General features: G+C 39.2%; 1 protein-coding gene across 1 annotated transcript in view; it reads right to left on the bottom strand.

Moving 5' to 3' along the window:
* Window positions 1-21,748, bottom strand: part of LOC104691452 — a 170,199-nt gene that overhangs the window by 30,937 nt on the left and 117,514 nt on the right. The window contains exon 18 of the mRNA XM_039549741.1: window positions 20,978-21,137. Within this exon, the coding sequence (XP_039405675.1) occupies window positions 20,978-21,137 (160 nt within the window). The remainder of the gene's footprint in view (window positions 1-20,977; window positions 21,138-21,748) is intronic.

The following is a 21,748-nucleotide window of genomic DNA, read 5'->3' as shown; positions in this document are numbered from 1 at the left end:
AAAAACAGACCTGAGACATTTCCTATGCTCAGTCTTTCAGTCTGCAAAGCTCATGAATCCCTGTGGTTAATTAGGAAATATTACTCATAGTAAGATCTAGTTATAATAAAATGTATGTTGCCTGAACATAGCATCTTAATAAGTTTCAGAAACAGTTACTCCCCCATTTTCCTCCCACAACTTCTCTCTTGGTGACCATGTTTTCTGGTAGGAGGACAATGCCCCTTCTCCCACTTGCAGAGAAGGACTGCATGCTGCCTTCTCTCCTAGGGGTCATTGAGGTGCTTACAGCAGTGAGGCTGCCGGCCAGATGTAATCCCCTGGGAGCAGTGCCAAGCAGTGCTTACATGTGGGACAAGGGAAGAGAGCCCCAGGAAAAGCACACAGGGGAGGGCATAACTTGAGCCCTCAGTCCACAACTGGGGGAGGTAATAGCTCTTTCCTATGTGAAAGCACCTTATAGTTCACTCATATATTACCACAAGAGGTATATCACAAATTATGAATGGTAAAGTATGGAAAAGAAACCCAAATAAATTAACTCAGTCTCAATATTATTAAAAGGAAGCTCAGTCTGGGTAGAAAATTGCAGTATCAAGGAGACAAAACTGCAGGCTGTTGGGTCGGCAAAAGGAACAAAACTGGAAGTCTAAATTTTAACAAAGAATTTTTACAAGTATCTATTTTTTACTCTGCTTGGATAGCAACTCCTTCCACAAATCATGTAAGGAATGTAAGCAGAATGTCACTTCATTACATCAGATAGTGGATACTGAGCAGAAAGATGACTGTTTGCTCCCTAATGATTTTGCTTCAATTTTGATAGCTTAACATAGGACAGGTTTCTTACCCACTCACAGAACTAATGAGAGAGGTTCCTATTTTATACTAGATTTTTATTATGTAGTGAAGATATAAAAAAAGGTGAACATTGAAAATTACTGTGGTCTGAGTAAAGCTGGCTAAGCTTACACTACATGGAATACAAAAAATAGCACCTATAACTGACACATTTTCCTTCGAAAGGGCAAATTTTGATAAAATTATTAGTAAAATTAACAATAGGTCTTTAAAAATATAGATCTAATGTCTTTTCACCATTTTTATCTAATAAAATTTTATGCTTCTTACAGTGGAATTTGTATCACATTATATAAATCTTAAATTTCAGTGGAAAACATAAACTATCATTGTTTAGATAATATACTGAAGTTATTTAATATCTCATTAAAAATACGTTTTCTGCTTTGCATGTGTGCTTGATTCACTGCATCTCTGGTGCTTTTATGCTGGTGTAGCTACTTTGATCAAGTAAAATTAGAGTATTGGACAGCAACACAGGAATGTATCATGCCCATATATTTTATGTTATTTAACTGCAACCAGAACATTTCCCCATTGTCATAGAAAAACATATCAATCTGCAGAAAACTAAGCATAGAAAAACATCAATCAAATTAGTGTATTATTCAAGAAGAAGAGTGGCAAGTGCACCCAAGAGTAATGTAATGCCTTCTGAAGTTGGCAGAACTAACAAAAACTTGGCTGATACTTCTCAAGGACCGAAAGCACCAAGAGCTGGTTTCTGTGTACCGAAATTGCTTTAGATTGATTTGACTGTTCACACGAGTTTTTTGGTACATGCAGAAGTGTGAGTTTCCAATCAGAACATAATTTCTCAGCTCTTTGCTGGTTCCTTTTCTCAATATGTGGGATGGGGTTCTTGTATGGTTATGGCTGAACTCCATTCAAAGTAAATCAGAAAACACTCAGCATATCTCTTACTTCAAGCACATTTTGATGGTTTGGTTTTAGGGAAATACTTCCAAAAGGCTGTTGACTTCCAAAGTCTTAGCACATAGAAAATGGGGATGCTCCATCTTTTTCTCAAGTCAAAATATATTTTGAGAAAAAGTAATGAAAAAAAAATATTTTGAGACATTTTTTGGGAGTTTATCTGGGAAAGGGTATTTGCAATTTTTTTCTTATTAAGGACTCATTTCTCATCATTGTAAGAGGATCAGCAGTCTTGCTTGACTCTCCTCTTATTTAAGCAGTTTCCAGCCAACTGTAACTTGCAATTCCAGTTAAGATTACAAATTAAAGATCAGGCTATGTAAGTATGCAATCATCCATTAAAGCACTCTTCTCTTTGCCCATACTATTTGCCTCCTTGAAGCAGGACGAGCTCCAGGCATAACTAAAGCAGGCAGATACCTGGGACATGAGTTTTTCTTCTCCATCTCTTTTACCTGCAGCAGTGGCCCAGCAGCCAGACTGATGCCTGCTATTGCAGTCAGGGAAGATCACTGTACTGGACTGCTCCTCTAGAGACAGCAAGACCAGAGGCAGCTTGGGAGTCCCTATCATAATTGTGATGCAGCAGCTGAAACCACTCTGTCCCTGGGGTAGCAGCATCCCATTTTATCTGTGCTGCAAAGAAATCTTGAATTTGGCATGGACTGATGGCAATAAGGTTTGTTCTTCTGGATGTAGCTTAAAGCAGACAAGTGCTGTAGTGTCCTGTCTGGCAAAAGCCATTTCAACAGAATGCTAATTTGACTCCCAGAATTCGATTGTGTGTGGTCCCTTGGAACCTGAGCTATCTTAAACCCTAAAGTGTGATGTTTAATAACCAATTTCACAATCCCATTTCTGTTTCCTGGGTTAACACTAGTGTTTGTGAAACAAATGGCCTCTCCAACTTCCAGCGTAAATGGATTTATATATACAATAATTCATTAAAATAGAATGGCTGGAAGAACTACTTTCATCTTCTCTGCCTTGAGATGTTGCAGCTCCATTTTCTAGACTTGTGTTTTCCTCACAGTTTGTTCGTACCCCACAGATATATTATGCATGTAATATATGACTCTTTACTGATCCATTTATCCTCCTGTAACTCTCAGAGATAATTTTATCTATTTCCCTTCAAGTTTTTCATCTGCACATCAGTATCTTCTGCTTTTTGTACTCAGGAAGATGACAAAAGAAAAACCATAGAATCACAGAATGGTTAGGGTTGGAAGGGACCTTAAAGGTTACCTAGTTCCAATCCCCCCTGCCATGGACAGGGACACCTTCCACTATACCAGATTTCTCAAAGCCCCATCCAACCTGGCCCTGAACACTTCTAGGGTTGGGGTCTCCACAACTTCTCTGGGCAAGGTGTGCCTGCGCCTCACCATCCTCACAGTAAAGAATTACTTCCTAAAATGTTCTCAAAAGTTCCTGAACAGATAGCATCTAAGGGAGAAGCAACTCAATTAGGTTCTGGTGCACCATGCAACAGCATGTCCTCACATTCTTGTTGGTGGTTTGGAAATTTCAAGACTGCTAATAGAGTCAGCCACTATGTGGGAAGTAAAAAGAAACCAAAATAAGCAATGGGCATTGTTACAGTCCAGTTGGTCTCAGGCAGGAGGGAAGACTTGCAGTGGGTTAAAACCTCAAAGATGTTGTACAAGAGACTATATCCAGACTAAGAGCTATGTTATACAGCAGGAAGGTATCAGGTGAACTATAAAACTGCATCTGCACAGCAGAAGAAAGATGCCTGAACTTAAATATTTTGAGATCATTATTATCTTTAATGTTTTAAGTTTATTTTTGCCAATACCTGAAGGAAAAAAAAGAACATGCTTCTTTCATGGCTAACTTCTACGCTGTTTTAAGTTCCACTTCTATACTGGTTACATATGTAAAAAAGAAAAGGTAAATACCATAAATTTACTACAAATTTTATAGAGAGTTTAGACAGCATTAGATGCTCAGCTACCTAACAAATTACTTGATCTTTGTATCTTGTTCAGATAAAGGATTTAGAAGTGGCAAAGAATAAGGAAAAAGCAATTGAAGTGGTATGAACAAACTATGTTGATTTAGAAACCAAGACAAATAAAAAACATTACAATAGAGTCTCAAAAAGTTATGTTTGCAATTTAAAATACCCATAGGGCAGATCTGACTTACATGACCAACACTTAATGTATAGTACATGATAAGATGACACATGCAGCTTTGAAACTTGGCAGTAATTCAGAAAAAGAATACTTTGCTGGCCATTAACAATTTCTGAGCAATGTATTCATTTGTTATATACGCCTGTAGTTGAGTTCCTGAGTGATTATAGTTATAACAGTGTCTTCTTGTGTAATCTTAGGACACCAAAAGCTGCACTGCAAAATGAAACTAAGGATTAATAAATGAGCTCTCTCCTTGCTCATGCTAACAGTACACTAAATTCACATCCTGAGTTTGCTTTCTGCTATTAAATGCAAATGAAGAGAAGCTGCCACAGATCTACAGGGGTGCAAATGGTAAAAGAACTGGGCTTGCATTTTTGTAAAGGGCCTTGAGGGGTGTGTGGGTGTAGGTGTGTGTGTGTGGGAGCAGGGAGGAGAAGCAGTATGAGCATTGTACTGAAATATTTTAGCATGCTTTAATGCACCTAAATAGTCTCATACAGGGAACTCAAACTAAAATAGTAGGCAACAATGAGAAATCATAGTTTCAGTTTAACGCTGGCAAAGTTTAAATAATAACTCAAGAATCAGGGTTGTTGGCTTTTATGTTTTTGTTTGGGGAGGGCTTTTTGGAAATGCATGCATATTTTTCAATGGAGCTGGTACTGACTTGCAGCTGTTTGATATTAGACACAAGACCTACCAGCCTTCAAACCTCACATTAGAAACAGACCTTAGGCCAAGTTGTGTCTTCGTTTAGACCTTGGCAACCCTGCTTACATCAATGGGGGTAATTTGACCTCTCATTTGAATAACGCAGTGCAGTGATATGGTTCTGGTTTATATTTTCTGTGATTGTTCCAGTTTAAATGCAACAACTCCCTGGACTGTGTGCAAGATGAAAATGCCTTCCGGAGGTAACAGAAGCACAGATACGGGAATCATGTCTGATCGGACAAATCATGTGGCAGGCACAGGTGACAGCACCTTGCTAGTCTGGCAACAAACCTACCTGCTAGGACCTCTCCTTGCAGTGAAAAGATCTGAAAGGTACTGTGGGTGATGGCAAGGCAGCAGGAACTCAGAGCAGAGGGATCAGCTTCCTGGCACAAGTGAATTATGTGCATGTACATGATCTTTACAATGAAGAAATATCCCTTCTCTCTCTTCACCAGACACAGTAAAGTTCTAGAGTAAGCAAAATTCAGCCCAGACTAGAGAAGAAAACTTTCAGTTGAAAGAACTGCATTAGAATAGGATTACTGAGATAGTAAATATGCTTTAGTAATCCACTGAAGACATATCCTAGTTGATTGTATCATTATTTCTCTGAATTTAGGGAAGTTATGAAAATGGTTGTTTGTGCTCTAAAACAACTTTTACTCCCTTATGGAAATGGAGTATTAGAATCCTTCAGGAAATAAGCAAAAGTCTATGACCTATGGTAGCTTTCAACATCACATGCTTAATACAGATATGAAAACCAAAATGTCATGGGGTTGCAAACATGAAAAAATACAGTGAGCTCTCTGTTTATTTTTGTTGTTTCGTTTATTCCACAAAATATCTCCTTGTTCAATTGCAGTGATAATGATTCTCCAAAAAAAACGTGGGTTGAGAGTCTGAATCCTAAGCTTTTAAGTTAGAATCTCTGCCTGACTACACATCAATCAGAAAAAACCCAACAAACTCTAGTCATGACATCACCATGAAAACACAATGAACGGATTTGAGCTGCAGTATCTTTGCCTTTTTCAAGAATTTTCATTCGGTTTTGTTTAAACTGTTCTACCTATCTTGTGCAGGCAGAAAAGAGGCTTGTTCCATGAAACTAAAGAAAAACAAAACAAAACAAACTTTTAAAGCCAAAACATTTAGCTTAATCCGTCTCTAAATCCTATCACACATTCAACAAATTACAATACTAACCCTTACTGGCCAGAGATGAGGCAATACATGGCAGACCAAGCAGAGTTCCTCCATGGTAGCTTAAAGGGCACTGTCAGGTTTGAAAATCATAAATCCCTTTCTCTTTGTACACTGCTCAGGCCTTTTCATGCTGCTCTGGCACACCATTAGGCCCAAGCTACAGCTTTTCTGAGATGCCAGAACAACATAAACGAGAGTCAGACTCCAGACCCTTACAACAGACTACTTGCACCACCACCAGTGCAAAAGCAGAGTTTTTATTTTCTGGCAAGTCTGACTTACATGTTTTTATGGTGTTTTGCATTCAGCTTGGACAATAACTAAAAATTTAACAGGCATTTATAGTAAATAATAATGATGGAAGTATTGCCTCACCCTTGATCGCTTACCCTCTCCAGTACCCCAGCATCTGGAGTGTAAACACTGCAGAAGAATTTTGTATTTACAAAAAAGATGCCAGTGTTGTGATTTGGTTTTGAGGCATTTTGTTTCTTATTTGCCATTTTTGGTTTTTTTCTCCTCCCTCCCTGTCGCCTCCCAAAAGCCCATTCCATTTGCCTTTAGTTTTCATCACAAAGTACTCATTTGGAAGCTACCCAAAGGGTTGATTTCAAGTATTTAATATCACGTACAAATAAATTAACACCAATGAGACACTGAAATCAATGCAAAAACTGCTCTTAAAATGTCTAAAAGCTGTTTATAGCTTCTCAAGCTGGATGTACACAAGTGGTATGAATCCTGGTCCACGTGCATGCTTTTCATAATGTAAATGCAGCAAGAGGAAATTGAGGGTAAAGACTCAAAAACAGTCATAATCCGTTGTCATATCATTCTTGCTCATGCACATGTGTTTATACTTTTACTTGCAAAAACTGATCAAGAAAATATTTTGGATACTTTTTTATTGCTGGGCCTCCTTTTCTTTTAGTCACTTTGTACAACATCTAACTGCGTGCCTCGAGTTTCTTTGTAAGAACCTCCATGGTCTGGGGTTCTCCAGCCATGAAGCATTCCGTACAGGGAGCCATGGCACCTTGGTCCCTGACCCAGCACAGCTAAGGATCTCTGTCCTTAGATGAAGAGTGATGAAAAGTGATGAACAGGGGTCATTTCAACCTGCTAGGAAGCTCTGCAATAGGTTTCTGCTCTCCCCATGCAGGCTAAAACACCCTTTCAGTCACTGGCGGCACATCTGGTCAGTTTAAAGATATCATGAAAACTTGCAGTGCTTTTCTGATGAGCAGTATGCCTGTGCCACAGTGGGTACTCATCATCCTTCAGATATGTGATTGTACATCTATTTTCTTTCAAGAATGCTTCTCAAATCCTAAAATTGCCCTCCTCTGCACACCCATGTTGAGCTGGCACCACCACAGTGGTCAGGACTCTCTTGTTCAGGTAAGAACAAAAAGGTTATCCTGGCGCCTACTTGTTGCAGAGGTCGGGGGCCAAGAGATGGCAGAAATGGTCAGGCAAGCACAAGGAAGCCATGATACTGAGAAAGAAAACCCTGGGTTAGCCAACCATGTCCTGGGGAGCATCAGGCACAGCATGGCCAGCTAGTCAAGGGAGAGGATTGTCCCGCTCTGCTCTGCACTGAGGCGGCCTCACCTTGAGTCTCGGGGGCAGTTTTGGGCACTGCAATATAAGAAAGATATTAAGCTCTTAAAGAGCATCCAAAGGAGGGTGAGGAAGATGATGAAGGGCCTTGAGGGGAAGCCATATGAGGAGTGGCTGAGGTCACTTGGTCTGTTCAGCTTGGAGAAGAGGAGACTGAGGGGAGACCTCATTGCAGTCTGCAACTTCCTTGTGAGGGGAAGAGGAGGAGCAGACACTGATGCCTTCTCTGTGGTGACCAGTGACAGGACATGGAGGAATGCCCTGAAGTTGTGTCAGGAGAGGTTTAGGCTGGATATTAGAAAAAAGTTCTTCCCCCAGAGGGTGGTTGGGCACTGGGACAGGCTCCCCAGGGAAATGGTCACAGCACCCAGCCTGACAATTCAAGAAGATTTGTGCTCTTGGGCATGTGGTGTGATTCTTGGGGCTGCTCTGTGCAGGGTGAGGAGTTGGACTCAATGATCCTTGTGGGTCTTTTCCAAATCAGCATATTCTTTGATTCTCTGATTCTGTGAAGTTTGGAATGGAAGAAAACAAGAATGGATGGGGCTATGACAGAAAGAACAGAGCTTTCGAGAAGGCACTTTTAAAGTCAGACATCCCAGATCTTTTCCCATTCCAAAGATCTCTTTCTCTGTCACTGGAACAAGCAATTTGGTGTTGTGGATACCACAGACTCAGATATTCTGAAATGGGGGATGCTGACAATACCAAAAACCATAAGATCACCTCATCGAGGAGGGCATTGAGGCTGAACCAGGCTGTATACAAATACATTGCTCCAATCCTGGCACTGCTCTTTGAAGGGAGGAGTGACCCAGAGAGTTCTGCTGCATGCTGATGGAGGTTCTGGCTCCCTCATCCTGTGGAAGGGCCTGATGAATTATGCAGGGCTTATGTCAGCATCACGCCTACCTACCGAGCCAAGGGCACCCTGTGCTATCTGTAGCCCTGAAGGCCTGCACACATCCAATGGATGCTGCCCAGACTTAAGCATGAGGTGGGATAACTTTTGCTGATAAAATATTTCCCATCTGTCTCAAATACTAACAATTACCTGAACCCCACAAAAACCACTTGAAAAGACACGAGTTCTCAAACAGCAAATTAACTAACATCCTCCAAGTTGTTATTCAAGCTGCAGTACACACTGCTTCAAACAATGCCATTTATAAAGCGATAATGAAAGGAACTAGTCTATAAACCTTTCCCTAGCGGCAGGAGGGCTTAGGCTCCCAGGTTCACAAGCCTTCAGTTTATTTGAAGCCCATCAGACTTCAGCAAAGAGGAAACAATCAAGGTAAAGAGAAGAGTAATCCTGAAAAGCTTAACAAGGCACTACCGTGTATGTTTTTTTCTCTGCCTATATTGACTTTGAGACAGAAACCAGCTTTCTACCTTTACTACATTATTTCCCACTTGTTAAATGGCAGTGCATAGCCCAAGTGTGTTCAATAAGGCTAAAATAAGCATCCTTCTTTGTGAACTAGTGAGGTAAGGATCCAGTTGGCAGGCTTGCTCTCTCAGGCAAGACTCATTAATACAAAAGGGGGTTTATCTGAGAAAAGTCTAAATTACGAGTTCTAAATGGGTAATCTCAGCTGCAAAAGAAAACAAGGCTGGGGAGGTTTTTATGCCGTGACTGAGCTTAAGCTTCAAGCCTGCAGGCTAGCGCTACTCAGAGTGTTTCTGATGGGATAATTTTCTATGCAAAAAGACTGATTCATTGAAGAATTACTCATGTCATGGCCAACGTGCCAATTTCAATGGCCGTTCATCTGACAGGCGCAACAACCCCTTCTGAAATGTTTTAAATGACCAGGTGCAATTTTCCCATTTTTAAATAACCTTTCATGGTTACTCTAGCCAGACAAATGCCCTGCAAAACCAGATGAGCTGCTCCCACTGCTGTAGTCTAGGCCAGGGTTCAGGAGGAGCACAGCTCCCTAAGGCGCTGCCTAGCTTTGCCCTTTCCCTTTTCCTCTCTCATTTTGAGGAAAAAGTCCTAGTGCCTGACCATAGCACAGAAATGTTATATCAATAAGTTGATCCTAGTCACTGGGTAAATTATGCACTTTAGGGCTACAGTCAGGGATCCTGATGTGCAAATAAGTCCCTGCACCCAGTCACTGGAGGAGTAAACACCTCAGAAGAGCTGTCAAGGTGATCCCTAAGCCTTAGGTTAGGAACAGTGAGAAGCATTCAAAGCCAACAGGAGAGGAGACCCTAGGATTCATGTGGAAAGTAGATTGTCTGAACAGTGCCCATTATGATCAAGATGTTGTGAAGCTCAAAATTTTGCTCCATCTTCATCAGAGCATGCCAAACTTAGGAGCTGCCAACTTTTTCTCTTGACCATTTCTTGATATTCCTCTCCAGAATGGTAGTATTTTATTCAAAAAATGTAGATTTTTAAAAGTCTATTCTGTTTTGGACAAACCTAAGTTTCAAAACAATAAATCTGTAAAACCTGCTGTACTTATATGTCACCTGAATGGGACGATTATTCCTCTCTGGCCACCCCACCTGTCAGATTTTCCATTAATATTAATACACAAACCCTTACAAATGCAACTCCCATTTAACTGTTTAGGCGAATATTTTGCAAGATGAAAAGAACAGCTTTCAAAATACAGGAAAAATCCAGAGCACGCGACCACATTTCACAGGTCAGTGGCTGGGATAGCAGGAGCTGCTGAAGGAGAGCTGAAGGAACAAACTCGCTCAGGGGCATTTTAGCACTCTTGTGATACGATACCCGTATTCATCAGCATGCAACAATCCCCTCTCCAGATGAAAAACAGTACAGATCATGTTCCTAATAAAACAGCCAATTTGCCTCCTTCTCTTTTTTGTTGTTGGAAGGAATTCCTTACAACCTCACCTCCCTGGGGCATGTCTTCCTCTCCCTCTTTGTCAATCAGGAGAAAACAAGGCTCTGTGCCACAACAAAGTCTTGCTGGCTGGCCTCAGAGACACTCACACCAGGTTTCAGTCAGACCCAGGAAATTACTGTTGGTTTAGATGCCCTGATTTTTGCTAAGATAGGAAAAATGATGTAGATGGGAAGCATGGTGAGAGCACATTTGTGCCCTGACAAACACGTCAGGGTGAAAATCGTGACCCCCTTCAGGAAACTTCAGCATATAAGCTCTGGACAGTGCTTTCAGGCTTCAGCAGACGAAGGCTAATCCTTCCCCTATATTTCTAAGCTTCAAAGGGTAGCTATTTCAAATCTTGTGCCAGAGCTGGGGTTTGTAGCCTGCTGAGACCACAGGTTTTAGCATATCTATAGCAGGAAGGACAGGTATCCTCGCTGAGTCCTATGACCTACATTCATTCTGCTTGCACTTGGCTTTAGCTAAGACAAAACTCATCTGTAGGCTCAGGCTCAGTTTACTTTGCCTTCTGAGCTCAGGTTAAGACAGAAAACAGAATGGACCTGTTTAGGCTTGAGATCAAGTGTGTATCTTTGCTAAAGTCACTGCTTAGGCAAAACCTCAGCCTTTCCATTAAGTCTCCTGGAACTGTTACACACAGCCAGACCACAGCTCTCTATATGCCACCAGCCCCATTCAGTGGGCAAAGAGATTTTGCTCTGCCCTGTGCGGGTGTCTTCAGTAGTCTCTGCTGTGTGGAATTTTGCATTTAAATATCATTAGTTCCCAGAATATTTAAAGGTCTTTACTAGAAAGCAAGCTTCTGAGGCTTCAGTTTTGTAACGTTGCTTAAGTGTTCTCTAATGCATCTAAAGTAATTCAGCCTTTGTCAGCAGCTTTACGTGTGAAAATCACAAAATGGTAGTAAATTTAATTTCCTTAAAAAGAAGAAATAAAGAGCCCTTGTGATGTGATAACTGCAAAACCATGCTTGCAGTTGCGTACACAATTGATATATGAACTTCATGCATTTGCATATGCAAGCTCACACCTACATGGTAATTTAGATGCTAAGAATTTCACTTATCCCTAACCTGACCAAGTCAATGGGCATTGACAGTACCCTGCCCAAGATCAGAGGATGTCTGATGCCAGAGTTGTAATAAGATGAATTACATCTTAATTAGAGAATTTAGTAATTAGAAAAGACTGAGATCTTTTAAAACCATATCCTTGGAACAAAAGAAATTTGTTTAACACCGAGGAGGATAAATCAGATATAAGCAATATATCAATTAGCAGATAAAACAAATACTAGTTTTTAAACAGCTACACAAACCCATAATGGACAACACAATAATTTTTCCATAATGTGAGTTTCTTCCTAAGCCTCATATGTTAGCGATTATGTCTTTAAGTCATGAGTGTTGATATTTTATATAACATTTTTACTCACTATTGTAACATTGAATGTTCTCATTATTCAGATATATTGCTAATTCTTTTCAGAATCCTGCTAAGTTACTGGTCTTGAGATCTTGTATGTGCCAAATGAGTTACCTGTATTAAACACTCCAAGAGAACAAATGAGTGCAGGGAGTAACCTTTTTTACAGCACTAATGTAATCATGTTTACAGCACTACCTGACAACCATATGAGAGACCTATTGGCTAATTCTGTTTTGTGCAAAAAATGAAGAGTCAGCTGATTTTTGTTACAAAGAGTAGGAATCACCATTGTTAAATAAGTGACTGTCCTGGGGGTTTTCAGAACTGCTCACATCATACTTCAACCTACCAAGGGGAGGAGGGAGTCATTGTATGAATTACTCCTGCAATATTTCATGAGCTAGTAAATTTTCTATGGAAATTATCCAGCTTGATGAAAATGTCTGTATTTCAAACCTCACAAGAGTCTGATTTAGAAGAGAAATAGTGCTCGTTTACTGCAGGTTCATTGAAGACAAAGATGGAGAGAATCTGAAGTGTTGAAATGTTAACATTCCAAGAAAACTAATTATCATATTTTCACTTGCAAACTTCAAGCCTGCTGCTAATTAATCTCTGTGGAAAGGCTGTGTATGAATCAAATTATAATGTAAGTCAGATTATACAGGATGAGATGTATAACATACCCTGCCACTGAGGAGAAACAAAATGGATTGCTTGCACAGAAATGACAAAAAACCCAAAGAGCTTGCTCTTCATTAGTGCACTGATCTGTACCAGCCGGCTGATGACAGATTCACCCCAACGGAGTGTTGCAAACCACCTTGGATTTTCAAAAGTTTGCCTGTGGTCACAAATTATCTAGATGCAAGGAGAAAAAACTGTTTGACTGAGCAAACCTTGATGTGGCACTCACAGAGTTCTGTTGTGAAAACATCTTGAGGGCAATCAAGTGCCATTAGCACATGTCAATGAGGCTTCCCATGAATTACTACAAAAATTACAGTTAAGTGTACTCCTCCTCCATCACTGTCCAACCTCTCTGACAAAACAGTTTGGATGTCTGTTGAAGTATTACAGAAATTAACACCTTTCTGCCAGTGTATAATCAGAATAGTCAGCAGACTATTAGTTTGGTTCATCTGCATTAATGCCTTTATATAATTCATTTATTGATTATAGGATTAAAATTATTTGTTACCATTTACTCTGGAAATTCTATATTGTGCATGTAATGGGGATAGTAAAGGAGACTTGAATTATCAGTTCTCATTTAAAAGGGAAACAAAATATATACTGAAAGGGGAAATAAAATACATGTTTTCTAAACAAAATATAATGTTTACTACCTCTCTACTTAAATTCCATGGAGTTTGACTAAATAATTTTGTTTTCACTTTATAGATTTACCATGAACATGCCAACCAAAAAAAAGAAATGTTGTAAGTAGCTCATAGCACTTGCATCCACATAGTTTGCATGGTTTGCTTTTCTTTTTATCTGTTGTTATTCTATCAACTTATTGTCATACAACTTTCATATTGAGAGAAGCTTGCATAGATGTGGGGGTTTAAATCCCTTTTTCCTCTTTTTTTTTGTTCGTTTGTTTTTGTTTTTGTTTTTGTTTTTCTCTTTAAGATGGGATACAACATGGAATCAAGCAAGTTCTGTGCAGTGTTACTCTACCATCCCCATTTCTAATGCTGTTTCCATTAGTTTACTTGTTGATTATATCTGTTCTACCATTTTTATAATTTATTACAAGGCCTCTTTTTGTGTGCACATCTGTTTAAGCAGTTCCACTCGTTAGACCTATCCACACAGGCAAAAGAAAGTTTTCCTTTACCTAGACGACATTACCTTGTTTTCCACAGCTTGCACATACACACTTTCTGATGAATTACTAATCAACAGTTGTGAGGTTTAATGGCATGCCTGGGTATGGTCAGCATAGTTGGCTATTCCAGATGCTTCCAAACATCCACACTTCCCCCCTTTTTCTTTTCACCCAACACTCCCTGTGGACTAAATACCCTAAAAGAATAGTAAGAAAAGTGTTTCAGAACCAGATGGCCAATTCAACCCTACACAGTTCAAGGCCTTGTCTTTTCATACAGAAATAATTTTGGTTTAAATCTAGGAGTCAACAGAGTGCTACCCTCTTTTCTGACCTCACATTTTGCTCTGTTTTCTGTAACATCCCATTACTGGTCTGAGCCTTCCCTCTGCTCATCTCTGACTTTCAATCTCCATTTAATCTTAAAAAAAATACAGGCTCTGCCTTCAATAATTTATCCCAGATGAGAATCTGACCTTATGCACACAGATCACGAAGAAGTTCAGTGAGACATGGCCCTATTTCCTCCCCTCTCCTTTGCTTACACATATAGATGGAAATTCTGGCCCTAATAAAGTCAGTGCAAGTTCTGCTGTTGACTGCAAGGGGTCGAGGTTTCCCTCCTACAATTTCTGTAGCAGATAGGTGATTACATGTCACCTTAACATGCTGAGCTAAATTGTTCTGGACTAGCAGGGTAGCTTGGTTGTACTGACTGAAACAATTGTGCATTACCCCAGAAAACACAGTGATTTATTCATGCTGGCACGTAAGGAATTAAATTCTATATTACTCCTAATTTTTCTAGATATGCTCACAGTCAGCTTTGCTACTGCTTTCTACTCTCCTATGTTACTCTTACAGCACAGATCCTTCATGCAATCTCAGTTGCTGGAGACACTGTACTGAGAGTTCCAGTGAGCAACTTCAAAAATTTTTGCAATAAGGGTTAAGGTTAGGAAGAAGAAACCTAATTTTGAACTTGCAAAATGCTAGGTTTCTAAAAGATCACTGAAACTAGTTTAGTGAAATCAATTGAAATTATAAAACCTTATCAGCAGCAGCTTGAGAGATGGCAGTCATTTGTTATTTCTAAAAGATATAATACAGTGTATATGAGGTAGAGTTTATATACATAAGGTATAGCTCATAGTCACAAAAAGTTTGCGAACAGAAGAGTGAGTGAGTAAAAAAAGAAATTTACATTTTGTATACTTTTGCTTTCTCAACATGATTTTCTATCTTCCTTTGCACATCAGTGATACCTAAATCAGCAATTTGAGAAGAGTTATTCTACAGAATCATGATTGTATAGTTATCTTTTATAGCTGTCCTTTTCCATCAGCTTCTATTACCTTGCATTTCTCTCAGTTTCCTTCTATTTTCTTTGGCATGGTTGTGTCTTCTGCCCAAATTTCTGAACCACTTTTGCTTCTTTTCTCCTATTACTACCTTGTGCTTTCTGACTTTTCCTTCAGGCTTCCACAATCTGTACCATGATATTATACCTTCCAGCTCATTTCCTCAATCTTCTTTTTTAGTTTTTTCTATTTAAGTCAAATTATGCCTACCACTTTTCTCCTCTCTTTTGGTAATTGGTCTTCCTGAAAGGCAACATCAAAATTTCTGTTTGTGTTCATGGGAAAAATTCACCCTACAACTTCAAAAAGACCAAATTTAAGATTATCAGATCCATTAGATTCAAAGAAACAGGCTGGTGTTCTTGTTCAAAATTTGGCCTAGTCTCACCATTTTTTTCACCAAAAAGAGGCAAGAAATCACACTCAGAATAGTGCTAAACCTTCAAAGAGAAAATATACCAATTATGCTGTCAGTATGTTCTTCAGCCTTTTTTGATCTACACTACAGCCAAGTTACACAAGGGGATCTGGAGAGCATCAATCTGGGGTTTTTAATTAGAGCACAGTCAGGGATTCTGCTTTTTCTGTTTCCAGTATCCAACAGCAAGAAAGCAGCGTACCTATTTCCATTTCTCACTACACACTATGTGCCACACTTTCCTTGGTCTAGCACTGGCTTTCGATTACTTCAGTTTTTGCCCTTCACTTCCCTCTATCCATTGTCCTGTATGTGCAAGCAAGCTCCAAACTCCAGTGTTGGAGTAAGACCGGGGCCATAAGAAGAGACAAATTGCAGCAATCTCAGGTGTGGTACCACCTGCCTTCCTCAGCCTCCACCCATGGTCCAGCAGCTTTGCTGCAGCACGGACTAACTGGAGGCTCATGAGGCTTCCTCTAAGACAAGATCAAAAGTTAACCCCCTTGTGCTAAATGAGTTAAATTACTTGCTCTCCAGCAGCCCTTGTAATGCTGCCACCATCAGTTTGCTCTCCTGCCACTGCTGATTCCACTAGCAAGGGCAGGATTTTGCCCTCAACAATTCACAAGTAATTAATGCATTATTGAACAGGAATAAATAGATAGCAATTAAATAACAAGTATTAATGACTTATTTATTAACATATTAATAGTTGGCCTGAGAGTAATAAATGCAAATTAGTGTAAAGTGGTACCAAAAATTGTGTCGATAATAGGCCCTGAAGTAATCTTGTGTGTTCAAGATAATTACAAATATATTTTCCTTTCAAAAATCTACTGCCGGGTAATTTTTTATGGTTTGCTATTATATCATTTTAAAATTAGAAAATTAGCCCTAGTCTCATTAAAATAATTTTGCAGTGCATCAGGCTTTATTTCAAGTGTAAGTTTCACATTATCTTCTTGCCTACAGACCTTGCATTTTTTTTCCACAGAACCTCCTCATGTGCCAGTATTTTTGGGCCTATGCTTGGTATACTAACAATTTTGTTTCAGGTTATGTGTTGCACAACTTTTCTCATTGTTAGTATTACTACATAAAAGTAGTAATACTAACAATGCAAGCGGGGGTGGTACTTTGAGGGCTAAGTCCAGTAAAAATCTCCACGTGCCATATTTTTTGCTTTTCATTCCTGCTAATAGCAATTCATCTGATAAATAGTTCAGAGGCTTTAGACATGACCAAAGTGATGAGAACATAACACCTAACAACCAATGCAGTCACAAAGAGCCATTTTTGGTCTGCAGTTTCACTAGAAATACTTCCCCCCCTCTTTTTCTTTTTTAATTCTTATTTGTTTAGACAAAAGAAAACCCCACTTCATACCTTGGCTCTAAACTGTTACTTGACATTGGAAAAGTGATTACTTGGTGAGGACAGAAAGACATTGTCGTTTTTATCAGTTCTAGAAAAAAAGAAAAAGGCTTGGCTACAATCCAGGGTCCTGACCTCATCACTGGTCTGCTAACAGTAGCAGATTAAAATATTCCAGTCTGCCACCAGTCCTGATTTTACCAATTCTAGAATCTGACACACATTTAACATGTGACTGTCTCTAATAAAAGATCAGCAAATATTCAGCTCTGTGTCCATGTTTGTAACAGGTTGAGGAATGGAGGCCCAGTCTTCCTCCTAGCATTGGTGCACAGAACAGTGCTTCAGCACGTTTGCTTCTAGGAATGTTTCTGCCTGCCTCTGTAGGTGGCATTTTTACTTCTTTGCAGCTTTCCTTGTTAAAGGCATTGTAAATGGCTTCTTCCAAAATAATCAAGTGCATTTCTGTAAGGTACAGGGCAATGGTGGCTCTCCCCCCACGGTGCCTTCCGAACCACTACGTAAATGTGATTGGGGCCGTGTAATCTGTGTACCTGGAAATATAATTCGTTTTGTTGCTAATGAAGGTCCTACGGCACAAATTTATTAAAGGTATACTTTTCCATGGGATAATAATTGGGTCGATAATATTAAACTCATAGGCTCATTATTTAATTGCAAGGGCAGATTATGAATACAGCTTCTAAAATGTATTTTAATGAAAAACACTACGTCCTGACCTAATCATATCAACCTTATGCTATCTAATTAAGGATGCAAAAAATCATTAGAGTTGCAAAATATTAGTTCCAGCTCCATCAGGCTGTTAGCTGCCCCTTCATGAATATATATATTTTTTTACTCTATGATAAATAGTTAATGAGGTAAAAATGACAAAATTTGCATGTAGGCAAATTAGTTTAATTGAGTGATGTCTTCCTGGTCTACGGAAAGTGACCTTTTTCCTATCAAAAGAAAGACTGAAAATACTTTTAAATGATGGTATGGATGTCATTCCACAAATGACAAATCACTTCTCTGAACAATATAAAAATTATAAAATGCAATAACCTTAAATTCTCATCATATTGTAAATGTGTCCTCTGCTGCTGCATTTATCAATTTAATAAAAGGAAATTAAGCATATTATAAAATACCCATTTATGGGGCAATTTTTAATCCAGAGAATAAAAATGAGAAGCACATGGTTAATAGCAAGAAAATATTGCAAAAATGTAGACCTATTTCTTCCAGAAGGTTTGACTGACTATTTACTTGAATGACCTCCATTTAAAATATATTTTTTATATGGAATGATGTAAGATATAGCAGTCTCATGCTTCCCTTTATAAAAATTGTTCACAGTTAATTTTGTATTTTATTTAAAAATTAACACATTAATAATGCACGCAATAAGACCTAGTGATGTGTCTTCCATACTGATTACTTTGTACAATAAGACATACAAAAAGAAAGGGACAAGATAAATACCTTATGCAAATCTATGGCAGAAAAAAGGGTCTTTCAGTATCTGCAGTACCTAGGAGCATAAAAAGACCTGCAAATACAGTTCCCAGTCTTGCAGGGAGATGCTCTGTGTGGAGAACATATTTCTAGAATGGAGCGAGTCTTTATTACAAAACTAGATTTGCCAGAGAGCTAACAAAATTTCCTTTGATGGTTCTCTTTTTCATCAAAATAATACCAAAAAAAAAAAAAAAAGTAGATGGGAAAGATTTATGAAGACTGGTTCTTTTTCCACAGTATTCATGTTTTGTACCAATAATTCAGGAGTTTTGAACAGTCTCCACTCACAAATTTCCCCCATTGTGAGGCAGACCCTGTGCCCACTGAAGTAGATGGTAGAGATCATTTCTAGAGATGCCAGTGGTGCAAATTCCTGTGCTCTTTCCACATTACTCATATCTTCTTCCATCATATAGTCTGCACCAGTATGTCCCCCAGAGAACAGGAATGTTTAACACTGTCACAGCCTGGCTTTTGATTAGGTATGAAATTCATGCAGATGTAGACAGAATAAGAACCAGAAACTTAGGGACTTTAGTAAAGACAAAACTGTGCATGACTTTGCTTTGTTGAATGAAATGTGTGCTGTTCCCTGTGCAGCATTGGGATTCTTCCCTCTACTCTGACTTCACTCCCTGAGCTGCTGCATCCAGCTGAGGCTGGGTCCATTTTAAAGGATCTCACACTAAGGTTAGGTAAACATATTTCAATGTGGCCTTTCATGCAGGCTGGGCTGCATACTGGGAGCAAAACTAGGCACTTACACATGTCTATAGCTATGGCTCATGTCTTTCAGTGTTCTGGCCCTTGAAGGATGTCTTACTGTATTTTAATGAAAAACCTTGTTTTCTCCATTCAGGTACAGACTATTTGTACACAGAGAAATAATTTTTCTTTCCATTGTTTTCCATTTGTCTTTAGCCCCCCCACCTCCTCCTTTCCTCCCACTCTTCTTTTTTTCTTTTTCTTTTTTTTTCCCTTATTCAGCCCTTTCTGTACTGCTTCAAGAAATTATATGCTGGTAATATCATTAGAAATGTATTCAGTACTTGAAAAAGAAATGTAGTTGTTTGCAGTTTCCTCATCTGCCACTTTTTCCATATGGCATTGTTGGTCCTGGGATATAAAATGAGGTCCACTATATGTATTCTTTGCTTGACCTTACTTAGCTTGTAACAGAGACAATAGAAACAAACTGTCAGTGGTTATGCTTTGACTTGATGTGGAAAAAAAAGTGTTATTTTACTGACTGGGAAAAACAAAATAAGTTTTATCTGTATAAAAAGAGGGAATGTCTGAGGCAGGTGGTTGTGGAAGCTTGTTGACTCTTTCAAACCTTTTCCCTCCCCTCTGCTAAAATGCCATGTGGTGCTCTACACTTTCCCACAAAAAGTAAGCTTACTGAGTATCTGCTTTTTCATTCAATTTTTCCTTTCGGGGTCCAAGCTGTCATCACAGGGAAAAAAAAATGTGGAAAATAATTACAGCTGTGGCAGATGTTTATAACAGTGACAACTGAGGCTATATATTTATATAAACTGCTGATCTTTCAAAGGTAGCTATAGAGACTTGAAAAACCTGAAAACCCTAATCTTAAGTCCCTTGTTCCAGAGGGTTAGAAAAGACAAACAAAACAACTCATACATGCTTAAGAGGACTAATTTCCTTCCTATCTGGAATCTGTTCGTTTTTACATTGAAGCAGGAGAGTTACTAAACAAAGCATTGTACACAGAGGCACTCAGAGATGTATAAATCAAATTGATGAGCACTTTAGCAATTGTCCAAGAGCTGGTTTGTAAAATAGTCCTATGGGAATTAAGAACAACTGATGCAAAGCTAGAAAGCAAGGAAGAATAAGTACCTCAAAGAAGGAAGACAATGTCCCTAAGAGACTATTGACCACATTACTTCTATTTTCAACTCTCTGAAAGCAATCATGACCAGAAGCCTCATTTGTGGATGGTGTCTCCACCACTGGACCCTTTGCAAACACAGAATGTATCTCCTATACTTCACAGCTTAAGGTCTGTATATGAGACTAGAGGCTAGGGCCTTAACAGAAAAGAAAGAGGAATTCTTTTGATAACCAAAGCAGAGTACCTTCCCCTACAGATTTCCAAATTTCCACTCTTCTGTGCAATCCTGGAGGGAAAGGGCCAGGGAGCAGAGCATGGCTCTCATATCTGACTCACCAAATGCACACCCCCTTCTCAGGGCAACCTCACCTATACCCTCTTGGAATGAGTTCTACTTGTTCATGGAAATCCTCCATTTGCTGAGCTGGATGAGAAATTGTCTGGGATGATACTGACATTTAAACCAGCAGTAAGTCTCTAAGACCCAGTCAAGAACCACCAGATGGCACAGATAATTTTTGACATCACTGATGCCTCTAAGCCTTTGGTTACTAAGCAGATTGTAACCCCTCGGGATGTTCAGCCAATGCACATGCAACATCACAAAATTCTCCTGTACGTTCTTCTTCTTAGCTTCTCCATTCAATGAAGCACCCTAAGAATAATTTTCTAATATCTAAGTTCTTTTAAATAATACACAGAAATACAAGGCATTAATTTGGACCACAGACTCTTTCTGGAGACTCTGTTCACCACTCACCATCCGTCTTTCACCATTGATTCCTCTCCACTGCTCAGCCCTCTTCATGATGTAGCTCAGCTCCTGACTGGAAATCTCCAAGTCCAGTGGAACAAAGAATGTGCCTTCCTCACCATGAATACGTCGAAATACATCCAACAGCCAACCTTCACTGTGTAGCCTAAGGATAGAAATGACATATTTGGTTCATCTTTGAAAGGACTGTTCACGTAAAAAAAAAAATCATTCTTCTGTAGACTTCTAAGTCTTGGTTTTCCCTTCATGACTATGCTCTCTGCCCATAAGTAAGAAGCTTCTTTCCCACAAGTTCTCCAACATACAGCTATCCCCAGCCCTCTGGAGAATTTACAGTACCTGAATCAAATCACATAAATGTAAGCAGCAATTTATTTTAATTATTTAAAGGCACTGACCTCCCAAAAAAGATCTTGATCTTCCTTCCCTTAGAAATGTCTAATGTCTGTCCTTAGCACTGGGCTGGGTAACTAGTTCCAGTAGCAAAGTTAGACAAGAATGGAAGTCCTGCTGTGCCAGGGTTCAATAACGGGCAAACCACATCATATAGAAGGGAACTACTCACCATGTTTTTTCAACCCGAAGCCTGAAGCCTATACAACCTAAACTTCTCTTGATGTTAGAAAAGTCCATTTCATTTGTTGGCTTTGTTCTTCAATGATGTTTCTATTCCGTGGTAAGGAATTGAATAAGCACGACACAGTAAAATTTTCTACCACAAGAAAGGCTTGCTGTGTGGCATTTTGATGTAGGTGA

This window comes from Corvus cornix, chromosome 2 (genome assembly GCF_000738735.6).
Source record: "Corvus cornix cornix isolate S_Up_H32 chromosome 2, ASM73873v5, whole genome shotgun sequence".
NCBI classification, from domain to species: Eukaryota; Metazoa; Chordata; class Aves; order Passeriformes; family Corvidae; genus Corvus; species Corvus cornix.
Note: the sequence above shows the minus strand (reverse complement) of the source record. Positions and strands in the feature narration are given on the sequence as shown.